The sequence below is a fragment of the Lissotriton helveticus genome, chromosome 11 (assembly GCF_964261635.1).
Source record: "Lissotriton helveticus chromosome 11, aLisHel1.1, whole genome shotgun sequence".
Classification (NCBI taxonomy): Eukaryota; Metazoa; Chordata; class Amphibia; order Caudata; family Salamandridae; genus Lissotriton; species Lissotriton helveticus.
Window position 1 is genome coordinate 789,224,826 of NC_136072.1, and position 15,327 is coordinate 789,240,152.

General features: G+C 48.8%; 1 protein-coding gene across 7 annotated transcripts in view; it reads left to right on the forward strand.

Annotated features, from left to right (window-relative positions):
* DBNL (drebrin like) overlaps positions 1 to 15,327 on the forward strand; it is a 100,682-nt gene that overhangs the window by 61,979 nt on the left and 23,376 nt on the right. For 2 of the 7 annotated variants that reach the window (XM_078666740.1, XM_078666743.1), the window contains exons 9-12: positions 1,026 to 1,100; positions 2,241 to 2,346; positions 13,763 to 13,864; positions 14,466 to 14,564. In XM_078666740.1, coding sequence (XP_078522866.1) covers positions 1,026 to 1,100; positions 2,241 to 2,346; positions 13,763 to 13,864; positions 14,466 to 14,564 — 382 coding nt within the window. The remainder of the gene's footprint in view (positions 1 to 1,025; positions 1,101 to 2,240; positions 2,347 to 13,762; positions 13,865 to 14,465; positions 14,565 to 15,327) is intronic. The other 5 variants (XM_078666742.1, XM_078666746.1, XM_078666741.1 and 2 more) reach the window with 3 other exon arrangements.

Below are 15,327 nucleotides of genomic sequence, written 5' to 3' on the forward strand. Positions count from 1 at the left end.
GAATATCCAACCTTTTTTAATACGCACTCACTGCACCCCAGTATATCTACACCTTCACGGGCCACACCCCCCCACTTCATCATACGGCTAAGGAACAAAAGATCTCCGACAAAGAGCTCCTTCGCGGGTGCCCGTTGGCCATTGCAGCGCCGGCCCAACGAGGAGCAGGTCCAAATGATGAAGCTTGACACCTAGCTTGCTAGCTGTGTGAGGAACCTAGTTCCGCAAAAGCGGGATCCCCCCCATCCCTCTTCCTCCTAGTGCTAGTCCAACACCCCCTCCACCACCACTGACTTGCTGGTGGTTGGCTTCCACTCCTAGAGGAATAGCTTCCATCTCCTTGTTCAGCAGTTAACACTGTAGCTGTCATGCTGCCTTCACATTCTAAGCAGTGGGAAGTCTCTTGAAAATATTAGGCTTCTGGATTGTTCAATTTAATTTTGTGTTTTTTGCTTAGTCTCAATAGATCTGTTACTTGCCTTCCAATACCCAACATAAATTCCCATTAGCCCTAGTAGGCATAGGGGGAAGCATGGGAGCAAGCAGCCTAGTGTCTGATCTAATCCTTTAAGCAGCTAGTGCTTGCTTACAGTACTTGTGGAAAGAGTTGGATTAAATATTCCTAGTATCCGGTGTCCATGCCCCTCATATGGTAACTTGTAAAGGGTGGACATTTACACTACAGCACATGGTGCAACACAGAGAAATTGGTTTAGGGGCAACACAGAGAAGTGATTTCTGGGCAATATAAAGACTTGGTTTAATGGCAACACAGATAAGTGTTTTAATGTTAACACACCGCCTTATTGCTAACTCTCAGTTCTCCCCTAAGGTGTGACTGACCCTGACCCATAGCCCACAAATCGGTGAGATGCAGTTGCTCTTTTTGGATATTTCCACAATATCATGACTGATGTACATGATACCACCCATTGCTTGATTGTGCGATTGCCCAGCCACACCCCCTCACTTTCACTGCCCATAGCTTTGTGGTGTTTGAATCCACATCCCTGTGTGTGTTACAGAAGGAGCAGGAGACTGAGCACCAGGCAAAGATGCAGAAGGGACTGAAGAGGAGTGACTCTGTGGAGAAAGCCCAGGTATTGGTCTCTAATGGGAGGATATGTATTGGCAGATGTTTGTGGGTCCTACTACTTGACTAGCAGGTCAGCATTGCAGTTTAGCTGGAGACCTGTGTGGGCCGCCTAGTACTAAAGTACCTGGGTGTCTTTTGATAGGATTGAAAGAGCAGTGTGTGGGTCATAGACTTTGACTAGCAAATCATAATTGCAATGCCACATTGGCAGAACAGTGTATGGGTTTCAGTACTGTAATGGAGTGGTGCAGAATTGGATGTGATGCATTAGTAGATGCGGGCCAGTTGAAGAATTTGTCTGTCTTGGCAAGGGGGTTGCAGCTTTGCTCCACTTTTTCTTCGAGTCTTGCTCTGCCTCTCTTGACTAACTTTTATTTCAAGGTTTTCCTTCTCTTCCACACAATATCAGAAGCTCATCCTTCTACTGTTTAGTCATATTTTCTGCATCTCTTTATCACCCTCCAAACTCTTGTGCTTGATCACTCAGGAGGAGATCCATGCTTCATCTACTGCATATGTTCATTGTGGTATGTCTGTGTGCTTTAGTTCCTCAGCTGTGTCTGTCAAGCTTTCCTTTTGTTACATGCAAAATTTTCTATAGAACATGTCACTGTCCGGGCCAGTGCGAGTGTTTTTGCAAGGCCCGCCCTCCTTAGGTATATTATGCTAATTATTCTTTGAAAAATGCAGGACTTCTCCCTTACTAGAAATATTTTACTGCGAGACCCTTTTAAATAAAGATTTACCCTTCAAGAAAAGTGTGTGTGTGTGCACGTCTGTGTGGCAGGAACTCTAAAGTTTTCTGCACAACCTGGTTTGGTGAGAGATTTATTTCAGTTAATTGGTAATTGGAGTGATGGAATCACTCCAGCCCTTTGTGGTGTACGTAAAGAAAGTTCTACAAACCTGGAACTCATTAACTGCAAGGCCATAGAATGCCTGTACGTTCTGGAGCACAGCTCTTACCAATGAACGGTTTTGATTTTTAAGTTTGAAAGTAGCCTGGGAATGATATATACCTGTTACTGCTAATGAGGTTTTGGGATTTTTGCCTGCTCTGTCGACCTGATCCAGAAACAACTAGAAAAATATGGATAATCTAGCTAGAAATGTGTTTTCACTGTCGATGCTCCGTTTTCTTCAGGAGGCAGCATCACTTATATCGCAGAGATCGGCCAATCCGCGTGCCATCTTCCAGCAGAAGGAGCGCTCCATATCTTCTGAGACTGGCCCAGCCAGCTCCCAGCCAGGTAGGGCATCCCCTCTTAGCAGCTGCTATTAAGTTTGCTACAAAAGGAAGCCTGCTGTGCTATTAGCTTTCTGCACGCTGAGATGTTTGCTTATTGCATGACAGAAAATCACAAGAGTTAAGTGCTTCTTACATTGATTTGAAAATGCTGGGAGAGTGATTGTATGTTTTCCATACAGCCAAGTGCAAAACTGTAAAATAATGACGCAGTATTCCCAATCTGTGGTATTTGAGGTGAACTCTTAAATGTCACCAAACACTATTAAATTCCTATGGCCACCATTGTATCAAATAACGATCCTAAAAGGGGTTCGAATTCTGTGGGATTGGAGGGTTGTATTACCACTATATATGTTCTGTGAGGTTTCACCTGGAGTAGTGTTTAATTCATGTTTGTCCAGGGCCACACAACAACCAACAATAGCATGGAGCCAATCACAAAAAGAAGAGGGAGCCCACTGCCTGGCATACCAGCACACAATTAGCCCAAATGTATTGCGGCAAATGCAGTGCATGATGGTACTCACTTTTAGTATTCACCAGTGGTGGTGCAGCAGTGCTGTGTATCTCTAGACATGTATTTCAGGATTGTTGTGATTGGCTCGTTGTTGTTTTTTTTGAACTGATGAGCTCTGGGATGCACCTGCGTTCTGGAAGTGGTACAGAAACCCGATAAGACTGTGAGCAGCATTGCCAGCACCCCCAATTTTCACTTGCCCAACTACTGAAGGAGGACAACAATCCTGAAACACATATCTGGAGATGCACAGCACTGGTTGCACTCACAATAGAGAATACTAAAGACTTTCAACTAAAGTGGGTGTTGTTATGCCCTGCATTTACCACAATACATCTGGAATAATTGTGTGCTGGTATGCCAGACAGTGTGCACCCTACACCTTTTGTGATTGGCTGCTTGGTGAGGTTATGCCTGGAACTGCATGCCGTTGACTGAAAGAGGTCACTCTGACTTTGCAAGCATTGAAATCATCCTTGCCCATGGGGTACTGTAGATATCACCAGTTGAGGTGGTGATTAAGTTTCTTTATAATGAGCCCTAATGCTCATTAAGGGTGCCCCAGCCAGCAGAAAATCTCTATCACAACTAGTATACACTAAAATAAGGGTTTCCTAACCCCTTGACCACATTAAGATTGTGTTCACCGTCCTTGGTCACTGGTGACTTGAGTCCAGATTAACTACCCTTTGTGTACCACCGTAAACACCAAGTAGAATCACTTCTTACTTTTTAAGAATGGGCTTGCTCTTCACTTTGTGTGCTGTGTCCCTTGTTTACCATTGTACATGTTTGAATATTGTGCATTAATTCCTGGGAATATTTAACAATCTCATACAGATAACAGTAACAGGACTTTTGGGTTTGGGATTTAAAGTAAGCTCTAAAAAGACTTTGACATCTAAATACTTCCAAAAACGTGCAGCTATACTTTATCGCATAGGTTGATACTGGCCATAGGGCTCATTGTTAAAGTAAAGTACAGCACCTACCTCTATGAATCTACAAAACTGTTTGGTTCTCTGTCAGAAATGGTGAAATACATTTCTGCCTTTTGATGTGGGTCCTCTGTGTAGCAGGTTGTACTTACCTGCGATGAAGTAATTTTCCTTACTAAATTTAAGAACTACCTTAGCATGCCATCTGTTATTTGCCTGTGTATTCTGTTTGAGTATCTACTGCTACATCACAACCTGGGATAAGCCGTGAATGCTTTTCCCTGCTACCCTGAGACAGTCAAGTACTAAAATTCGAGTTTGTGATCAGCCAGTTGGAGTGCATTAGTATTGTGTTCACAGACGCCATTGGTAAATAGCACTTGCTACGAACTAAAAATGCTACTTACTGTTAAAGCATCTGTATGTAGCTTGTAGTGCTGTAGCTTCACATACGCCTGCCTTCCTCCTTGGAATCTTGTGTGCTTCCCAGACCTCTTGCTTTCATCTTTTTCACCTCACTTTGTGCTTCACCCATCTAACTTAAATTTACACTCCATTTATACTCTCATCTGCTGTGCGAAAAACAATAGTCTCTGCCTATATGCTAAGTAGACTAAGAAGATGAGTCACAACACATCTCTAGACTCCAATAACCAATGCTAAATCACAGAGGTATACATTTGGGTCATCGAACCATCATTCAAGTGATGTTGCACATATGAGGACATGAGCTACCCTTAGTGTAGGCCATGTCAAAACTTCCTGATAATTCTAATTTGCCATGGAGTGGTAATGTGTCACAACCCCTTATGGACAAACATCCTCTGGATAGCTTGGAACAGCTGTGCCACTGTACATACTTTTTTTCTGGCTTGATCTTTGTTTGCTTTACTGAATTTAACATTCTCCCTCCCCCCGACTCAATCCTAGCCATCCCCATATACAAACTTCTGTAGTAGGGGATCTCTGTGTATAGTCCTAATCTGTGAATAGTCCCGCCCATGTGCGGGGACCCGGGAGCAATCAAAATAGTCTCTTAAGTTGTCTTCTTCTGCAGTCCTGCATAGACACTTAAAAGAAAATGAAAGACAAATAATGCAGCCAGACATTAACAAGCCTACATTGGCCAGCACTTCATCCTGAAGTGAAAAAAGATAGCCAAATATTATAGAAATTTACACATTTTACAGAGTTTCACACATAGAGAAATTCCCCTTCACAAAAATCCTTTGTCATGATAGAGAGGAAGGGTTGGACAGACCAGCCCCATAGGCTGCCATTATATGTCTGGAAAAAGGATACTGTGCCTTTAAGGAACCCTCCAGAGACCCTTGGTATCGCATGATCCAAAGGCAAGTTACTTTCAGTTCTTTTTTCCGGCTCCTGCTAGCAGGACCCTGGAGCATTGAGCTCTACCTTTATTGGTATAACTTCAAATTTTGGAGCTTTTTGAAAAGTTTTAGTGTTTTACTCGGCGTCTGTGGCCTTTCTCTTCCTTTTGCTGTTTTTTTTGAGCAGCTAAGCCACTTTTTTCTTGTCAAAATGCAACTTTATTTGACAAGTGCCGTGAGTGTGGCAGGAAGAAGGCCAAGTCAGACTCTCACAGAGTGTGTATACTCTGTCTTCCATCTACTCATGTTCCTGACTCCTGTGTCATCTGCAAGTCATCCTCCAGGAGGACCCTGCGTGACAGGGAGAAGATTCGTCTTCAATGCCTGGAGCAGGGAAGACATAAGGATGCAGGTGGGACCTCGGCGCGTGGAGGTACTCTATCTGCTTCCACTGCCCGCGATTCGGCCGCTGGGGGGCTCCCCAGTCACAAGAAGGCTCAGAAACGTCATCGGTCCCGGTCGCCGTCGATCGCTACGACGTCGATGTCGAAAGATATGACGACAATATGTTCCCCGTTGACCCAGGGCTCTGGGGCTAAACTACCTCGACGCTCGGCGTCGAGTAGAAGGACGTCGAGCCCTCGATGAGGTCGAGGACTTCGCAGACGACATTGACGCATCATCGTCGTCAATGTGAGTCCCGAAGGCATCGGCGTTCGCCGTCGAGGCGACACTGCCATCAACGTCGACGCGCAAGTCGGAATTGAGAAGGAGATCTTCGCCGTCGACGCCAAGAGGTCAGTCGACATCGTACAGGAGATCGACGTCGAGGAGAAAGTAGACGTCAGGGAAGAGGACTCCTTCCAGGAGCAGATCACGCTCCGTGGTCAGCATTACTACAACTGGCAGCTCCAGGTCGGAGCGGCGCAGGCGGTCTCCATCAGGGGACACGGCCTCCAGGGCACCTTCTTCAAGGCCGGCCCGTAAGAGGAGGAGAGTGACTCGTTCACCAGACTCTGAATACTCCAGGACCTATTCACCAACTAGGTCTCCGGGGATGGACCAGCCTGTGGTTCGGCGTCTTTCGCCTCCACGGCCTCGGATTCCTCCTCCTCCTCCTCCTCCTCCCCCTCCACCTCCACCTACCCCTCCACCTCCACCTCCACCTACCCCTCACCCTCTACCTCCCCCTACCCCTCACCCTCCACCTCCCCCTCCTCATCCGGCTCCGCCCAGACCACCGCCACCTCAACCACCGGTGCCGGTGATGCCACGTGTGCCCAGAAGGCCGTGATCTCGCTTCAGACCGCGACATCGTTCTTTTAGTCGGCACAGGTCCTCCACATGGTCTGAACATCGTCGCCACAGGGAGAGATCACACTCCAGATACACTAGGGACACGGATTCCTCTAGTGGTGGGAGATATTCGCCGATCTTATCAGACTCGCCTCCCACGAGGGTGTCTCCAGTTGATGACATCGCTACCTTTCACGATGTGTTGCTAAGGGGAGCGGCTAAGCTGGGGATTGTGCTGACTGCGCCTACTCCTTCCACTTCTGTGATCTTAGAGACCCTGCAACGGAAGCAACTCTCACGTCCCCTGCTTCCTCTAGTGCCTGGTTTGGAGGAACCGACTATGGATCTTTTTCTGACGCCTGCCTCTACGAAGTCAGCTCCATCTCGACTTCAGAAGAAATACAGGCCCCCGGACTCGGACCCTGCATTCCTGCAGACGGATACTCCTCCGGACTCGGTGATAGTGGTGGCAGCTAAGAAACAGCACTCTACGGCTCCATCGTCTACGGTGCCACCGGACAAAGAGAACCGAAGACTGGACTCAGCGGGGAGGAAGGTTTGCAGTACAGCATCCACTTCCATGAAGGCAGCAAGTTCGACTGCCCTTTTGGGACACTATGACCGCTCCTTGTGGTTACGCGAATACCACCAGATGATCCGCACCACCAAAAGGACATTGTTCAAAGTGCGGCTGGACAACAACACCCACAACAGCAAGGAACTCTTCAGCATCGTCAAAGAGCTCTCCAACCCCAGCGCCAGCAACAACGACATCACACTGTCGCAAGACCTCTGCGTTGAGTTCTTTTCATCAAAAATTGACAAAATCCTTACCTTACTCCCTGGCCACACTTCTTCTCAAATCCCCGCCACCCCACCCCCTGGTCCAGAGGCGCCATGCCTTAGTACCTTTCCCCTGATCACCACAGAGACTTTTTTGTCCACTTTACAAACTGTAAAAAGTGGTGCCCCTTCAGACCCAGCTCCCATGAGCAAATTAAAATTGGTCGCCTCCACGGTGGCTCTTCCTCTTACCCACCTCATCAACGCCTCCTTTAGTCTGGGCTCTGTTCCGGCTAACTAGAAGAAAGCTACGGTCAAGGCTCTTTTAAAGAAACCCCACCTCGTTCCAACGGACCCAACCAACTTCAGACCCATATCGCTTCTCCCCGCCATCAGCAAAGTTGCCGAACGAATTGCCAACCACCAACTCTCTAATTTCCTTGAAGCCAATAACCTCCTACGCCAATTTCAGACAGGGTTTAGACCGGGACAGGGAACTGACACAGCTCTGCTAGCCGTGGTCGAGGAGGCAAGAACCATCATGGACGCAGGAGGATCAGTGGCAGTGATCCTCCTCGACCTGAGTGCCGCCTTCGGCACGGTGGACCATGCCATCCTCATCCACCGGTTAAGTTTGATAGGAGTCGCTGACTCCGCCCTGTCCTGGATCAAATCCTTTCTAGAAGAAAGAACCTTCCAAGTGTCAGATGGCACCGCCACGTCCAAAGCCCGGCCACTTCAGTGTGGGGTTCCTCAGGGCTCCTCCCTGAGCCCCACACTTTTTAACGTGTACATGTCCCCTTTAGAGGACATCATCGCTCCATTTGGTATAAAAACAGTCATGTATGCCGATGACACCCAGCTGGTGGTTTCTATTAACCAGCTGAGCAATAGCCTAGACAACCTGGCCACATGCCTAGATAGCGTTTTCCAATGGATGTGTGAATCTCGATTAAAATTGAACGGAGATAAATCTGAGATACTTCTCCTGGGAAACCCACACAAGCTACCTCCATCCCTCTCGTGGCCACCATGCATGGGAACACCCCTTACCCCCAAACCCGAAGTCAAAAGTCTTGGCATCTGGCTGGATCAAGACCTCAACTTCAAGACTCAGGCCAGAAAAACCTCAGGCACCTGCTTTGGCCTCATCCGAATGGCGCGAAAAATCCTCCACCTGATCCCCTTCCAATCGAGGAAACTACTGATGCAGGGGCTGGTGAACTCCAGACTGGACTACGGCAATGTCCTGTACCTGGGGGCACCAGCATCAGTTATTTACAGGCTACAGTGCGCTCAGAACGCGGCTGCCAGAATCCTAACTGGAACCAAATCAAGATGCTCAGCCAAACCTGCACTCAGGAGCCTACATTGGCTCCCTGTCAAAGAAAGGATTACCTTTAAGACCCTATGCATTTCGCATAAAATAATGCACGACCGAGGCCCCCCGATTCTGAGACCCCTGATCAAACCCCACCATTCCAACAAACAACTAAGATCTGACTCTATGTCCCTCGCTAGCGTTCCATGAATAAAAAAGGCCCGATCCTGGGGGGCGTTTGTTCTCTTACAACGCCCCAAAACTGTGGAACGCCCTCCCACTCGCTATGCGGAGAGAACACAACCTCCTGGCCTTTCGAAGGCTATTAAAAACATGGCTCTTCCCTTAACCTCTCAAACTTATCCTCTTCTACTTCTCCTCTGGAACTTCGGTCATGTCAGCGCTGGGACACCCTAGGGTAGCTACGCGCTCTATAAATCCCAACTCAAACTCAACTCCCTCGCCACATTCTTCAACCGCAAGATCGCAGATATACACGACGGCTTCGGACCCCAGACTCTGCCTCCAGCCACCAAACCAACGTCCCCCACCACCAGCCTCAGCGCATGGACCCCCATCAGCACTGGAGACACCACCCGCATCATGAACACCATCCACTCCGCCTCCCCCTCCGACCCATGCCCTCATCATATCTTCAAAAAAGCCGACACCATCATCGCGCCCCACCTCCGAAACGTCATTAACAGCTCCTTCACGTCAGCCACCTTCCCTGGAAGCTGGAAACATGCAGAAATCAACGCCCTTCTGAAGAAACTAACAGCGGACCCCAAAGACCTCAAGAACTTCCGCCCCATCTCTCTGCTCCCCTTCCCGGCCAAAGTCATCGAGAAGACAGTCAATAAACAGCTGACTGCATTCCTTGAAGAAAACAACTCGCTCGACTCATCCCAATCCGGATTCCGAGCCAACCACAGCACCGAGACCGACCTCATCGCAGCCACCGATGACATCAGGACCCTGATGGACAACGGAGAGACAGCATCTCTCATCCTCCTGGACCTCTCGGCAGCCTTTGACACCGTCTGCCACCGCACCCTAATAACCCGCCTCTGCAACACTGGGATCCAAGGAAAGGCCCTGGACTGGATCACATCGTTCCTCTCCGACAGAACCCAGAGAGTCAGCCTCCCTCCCGCTCAGAGGCCACCAAAATCATCTGCGGCGTACCCCAGGGCTCCTCACTCAGCCCAACCCTCTTAAATATCTACATGAGCCCCCTCGTCGCCATCGCACGCAAACACATCAACATCATCTCCTACGCCGACGACGCCCTACTGATACTCTCCCTCACCAAAGACCCTCTCACCGCCAAAGCCAACTTCCAGGACGGAATGAAAGAGGTCGCAGAATGGATGAAGCACAGCAGTCTGAAGCTCAACTCGGACAAGACTGAGGTCCTCATCCTCGGACAATCCCCATCCGCCTGGGACGACTCCTGGTGGCCCACGACACTGGGCACCGCACCGACACCCATGGACCACGCACGCAACCTGGGATTGATCCTGGACTCCTCCCTCACGATGACCAAGCAAGTCAACGCAGTCTCGTCCTCATGTTTCAACACCCTGCGCATGCTCCGAAAGATCTTCCGGTGGATCCCCACCGAAACCAGAAAGACTGTCACCCAGGCCCTCGTCACCAGCCGACTGGACTACGGGAACAACCTATACGCAGGAACCACAGCCAAACTTCAGAAACGCCTTCAACGCATACAGAACGCCTCCGCACGACTCATCCTTGACATCCCCCGCCACAGCCATATATTCGCCCACCTGAGAAACCTGCACTGGCTCCCTTTCAGCAAGAGGATCACGTTCAGGCTGCTCACCCACGCACACAAAGTGCTCCACAACATGGGCCCCGAATACCTCAACAACCGCCTCTCGTTCTACACCCCCACCCGCCAGCTCCGCTCCACCAGCCTCGCCCTCGTCCCACGGATTCGCAGAACCACCACCGGAGGGAGATCATTCTCCTACCTTGCAGCCAAAATGTGGAACTCTGTCCCTGCACACCTACGACTGACCCAAGACAATCTCACCTTTAGGAAACACCTCAAGACCTGGTTATTTGAGCAATAGCGGCACCCCCCCCCCTCCCTTCAGCGCCTTGAGACCCTCACACTCCTCCCGAGAGACAAACATGAGGACTATCAGAGGTTGTTAATGAAGGCATGATGGTGTCAAACCAAATCATCAGTGCGGCTGCAGACACATGTCTCCTAGCAGCCCATGGATACTGTCACGGGGTGACTTTGAGACGGCACACCTGGCTACGGCATCCCTCCCTGAAGCCGGAAGTGCAGCAGCGGATTACCAACCTGCCCTTTTCGGGTTCCACACTCTTTGGGACCCATGGGGATGAGGAAATGGCTCGTAGGAAGGCGGAAGTCGAGACACGCATGGCTGTGGGCTTGGAGAAGCCCAAGGAACAGCGGAAGACTTTCCGTCCATACCAACGGCGCTATTCTTCCCAGCGGTTCGAACGCGGGCAGAGTCGCCAGGCTGGGCAGCAGCAGCAGCAACAACAATATCAGAAGCAGCCCTTCCAAAGGCCTCAGAGGGGCAGAAGCAATAAACAGTCCACATCGGGGAATAAGGGCCCGGCTGGGTCTAAGCCCTGAGGGATTACTTCCCCCTCTCCTGTTACCCACTCCGGTGGGGGGAAGCATTCAGAACTACCTGGCAGAGTGGAGAAAAATTACTCGGGACAAGTGGGTGCTGAATATTGTTTGCAATGGATACAGTCTACGTTTTCAAAGCCCTCCAGCTATTCCACTGGTTTGCTCACAATACCTGCTGCGTGAACTCCAAGAAGGCCAATACCCTGTTAAGAAAAAGGGCGATAGAAGACATCCCTCCATCTCAAAGAGGAAAGGGTCCTTCGGAGGAGTGACGCTTATCGATCCTTCGGCAGGCTCAGACTCATGTCCGTTCCATCAACGACAGTGAGGACGGTGTCTTCTCTCCTGTGGTCGATGGCTTCTTGCACCTTTCTCACACCACATGCACGCCTCCACATGAGGCCGCTGCGGGAATGTCTGGAGGATCAATGGGACAAGAAACGAGGGAGCTGGGAGGACAGGATCCAACTGTCTCAACACGCTCAACAGTCCCTGAAGTGGTGGTGTTCAGCAGGGAATCTCCTCAAAGAAGTTCCATTCCACAAGGACATTACTATACAGACCATTGTGACGGATGCTTCTCTCCAGGGCTGGGGAGCGCATTCGGACCATCTTCAGATTCAAGGCACGTGGTCTCAGGCGGAAACCTCGTATCACATACATTTTCTGGAACTCAGAGCTGTTCATTTGGCGCTGAAAGCTTTTCATCCGTCCTTCCGGACCAGCTCCCTGCTTGTACAGATGGACAACACGACAACGATGTATTACCTCAACAAGCAGGGGGGCTTGAGATCACGCACACTGTCTCAGGAAGCGCAAGCGATCAGGCACTGGCTGTTAGCCGGTGGACTGACGAAAACGGCTACCCATCTACCTGGTGTGCAGAATGCTCAGGCAGATGCACTCAGCAGGCTCGTTCAGGAAAATCACGAATGGGTCCTAAACGACGAGGTGTTAGGAAATGTTTTTGCAAGATGGAGCACTCCAGAAATAGATCTGTTCGCCACCACCGACAACAGCAAATGCTGAGACTTCGCCTCCAGGTTTTACCAACCGGGGACTCTGGGGAATGCGCTATGGATCAGCTGGTCGAACAGCTTTCTGTACGCTTTTCCGCCTATTCCCCAGATTCCAGCAATGCTGATCAAGCTGTCCCAATCCAGGGCGCGGATGATCCTCATTGATCCAGAGTGGCCTCGACAGTGGTGGTTCACCGACCTGCTCCACCGGTCTTTTCAGCCCCACCTGCGGCTTCCTTGTCGGCCGGACCTGCTCATGAAGTTCGGGAGGCAGATGGTGCACCCCAACCTCTCATCGTTGGGTTTGGCAGCATGGCTCCTGAGCTAGTGCAGTATGGACACTTACACCTGCCTGCCAACTGCATGGAGATACTCAAGGAGGCAAAGAGGCCATCTTTAAGGACTTCCTACACCTACAAGTGGAAGAGATTCTGCATTTGTGGCACGTCCATGAATGCTGATCCTACGTCCTGCAAGGAAGATGTCATCTTTCCATACTTGCTGCATTTAGCTCAATCTGGCCTTAATTTCCATTCTATTAACGTTCACCTCGCAGCATTAACTGCGTATAGGAAATGCCCTTCACAAACTTCCTTTTTCCAAATCCCTGTTATTAAAGATTTTTTGGAAGGTTTGAAGAAGGTATTTCCTCCCATTAGGATTCCTTCGCCACCGTTGGAGCTGAATGTGGTGCTGTCTAGATTGATGAAGGAGCCTTTTGAACCTATTCATAAGGCTTCGTTACAGCACTTCTCCTGGAAGGCGGCTTTCCTTGTGGCTATAACATCTGCTCGCAGGGTGAGTGAGATTCATGCTCTGTGTTGTCAGGAGCCCTAGACTGTATTTCATGCTTCCAAGGTAGTCATGAGGACTCACACTAAGTTTCTCCCTAAAGTGATATCTGACTTCGATGTCAATCAACCTCTGAACCTTTAGTCTCTTCATTCATGCGACCCACTGTCCATCCCCACATTCTGCTTCTATATTGAACTGCGCTTAAAATTTCAAGAGGCTGTTTGGTGTAGTGTGGGTAAGTTTAAGACTGAGGGGGCATTTCACTGCTCTGCTTCTGCTCAGTTTGGTTAAGTGCAATTGCATTTGCTCTCATAGTCTCCTGGTTTAAGTGACTGCTCCATGTATATGATTGAAGTGGCACTGAAGGAACAGGAGTACCATAGAAACTAAGGTGAGTAATGTGTATTTTTTCGAGAATCAGACCTAGGGCTGTTATTATACACTTGTCACGTCTATGCACATTTGAATCCCCAAACGAGGCAGGTATATCGAACAATGGAATGTGTGCATGTGCTAAATTCTTTGTTGCGTGTGCTCCTAATCCTAATCCTGCTTTGAAGTGCTGCTATTCACATTAGTTTGTGTGCATGCCACCTCATGTTCTAATGTGTGCCTCAACGTAGACCAGGAAAGCATGTCTCTGGGCTGGATGTGTGCCTCATGCATGCCCAAGTCTGTATTTTGTTTTCTTTTTGTGTGAAATGTCTATAATTCATTACGTATGCCTTGTGTGTCCACCCTGCCATGTTTGTTGCTGCTTTTGTGTCCTCCAGGGAAATTGCGAAGTCCCTTCTTGCAGAAGCAGAGCAGCCATCCTGAGCCCACCGCCTCGCCTGTGAGTCCAGCTGTCCGGCAGGTGCCACCTGTCGCAAAAGGTGCAGCTCCCTGTTTCATACAGTGGTCCCAGGACTAAACACATGGTGTTAAACCATGATCATTCGCCTCATGTCACTGACCTTGTACAATTAGTGTTTGTTATTCCTTGTACACATGGATGGTTTGATTCATTCCCCCACGTCACTGACATCTTGCCGTTCATGCCACCTCTTCCACGCATAACTGATCTTTTACACTCTCAGTTCCGTACATTGTATAACTTTCTTGCCTACAGTAGGGGAAGATTAAATCTTCATCCCAAAGGAACTTAGCTCCCACTGCTTATAAAGTAGTGAGGTAAGAAACTCTGCCCATGGTAACATCTCTCCAATGACTAGTGGAGGAAAAAAGTTATTTTGACGTTAATGGGGAGAAATTCTACCTTCAGCTAAAGGTAATGTAAATATAACTGAATTGTCTCCTCTTCAATGGATGTGTCGCCTCATGGCGAAGGCAAATTGGGGATCATTGAAAGAGTAAGTCTGGTCCCTGATTCCCACAAGGAACAATCACACTGGGGTTCATTGGAATAGATGAAGTAGTTAAGATTACTAATTTGTTGCTGAAAAGCTCAACTTGATTTCCACTCCACCCTCCCAGATGAATATGAGGTGCAGCCCATGAAGCCCCCAGGCCGGATCCCACAGCAACAGGAGGAGGAGGACCTGTATGAGGAACCCCCGGAGCCAACACGAAAAGGTCACTAAATACAAAGCCTTATCTCCAGTCCTATTAAATGGCCATGTTTTTTCAGCTCCTTCATGCAAATTATTGGTGCCTCTTGGTTTTGCACAGGGGCAAGAGTCCCAAGGGGATATGTACTTTTGACATAGGGCACCCAGGTACTTAGTTTGAAATTCTTATCTCTAATCTTTCAAGATGTCGTGAGAGAGCCCCACATTTCAGGGGGTGATATGGATGTCCACTAGATTTAAACCTACCCTTGCCTAGACCTTTAATATTCTTTACACTGCTTTTATTACCCCTTGTCTCTAGAGGTAGGCAGGCAGCAGCAGAATTGCCCATGCTCTAAGAGCTATCATGCTTACTTTATATCCACTTAGCCTGTTCCTTAACTCCTCAGCAGCTAATTGCAAGCTGTAGTAGAGCATAGGTGCAGAATGTAACTCCCTGATCTCATTTCCAATTCCCCTGACCTCAACGTCCTTTAGGCTTGAGAAATTAACCATGTTGCTAATCTAGCAGAAGGCCCTCCTGAGCTGAACCTTGGGGTGTAGCTTTGACTGATCATTCCTCATAAAAGTATCCCACAAAGGTTGTCCCTATCGATCAAAGAGTTTCTTAGTCATCAGGAAAGGTGTGGTCAAAACGAAATGATAAAACAGTAAAGTAACCATATTTAACTGTAGAATAGTAAAAATCATTTAACAAGTGGTGTCTCATGCTGTTCTAACTGGCACACAGTAAATGGTCCCTTACGCAATGTATCGCAAGAATTCAT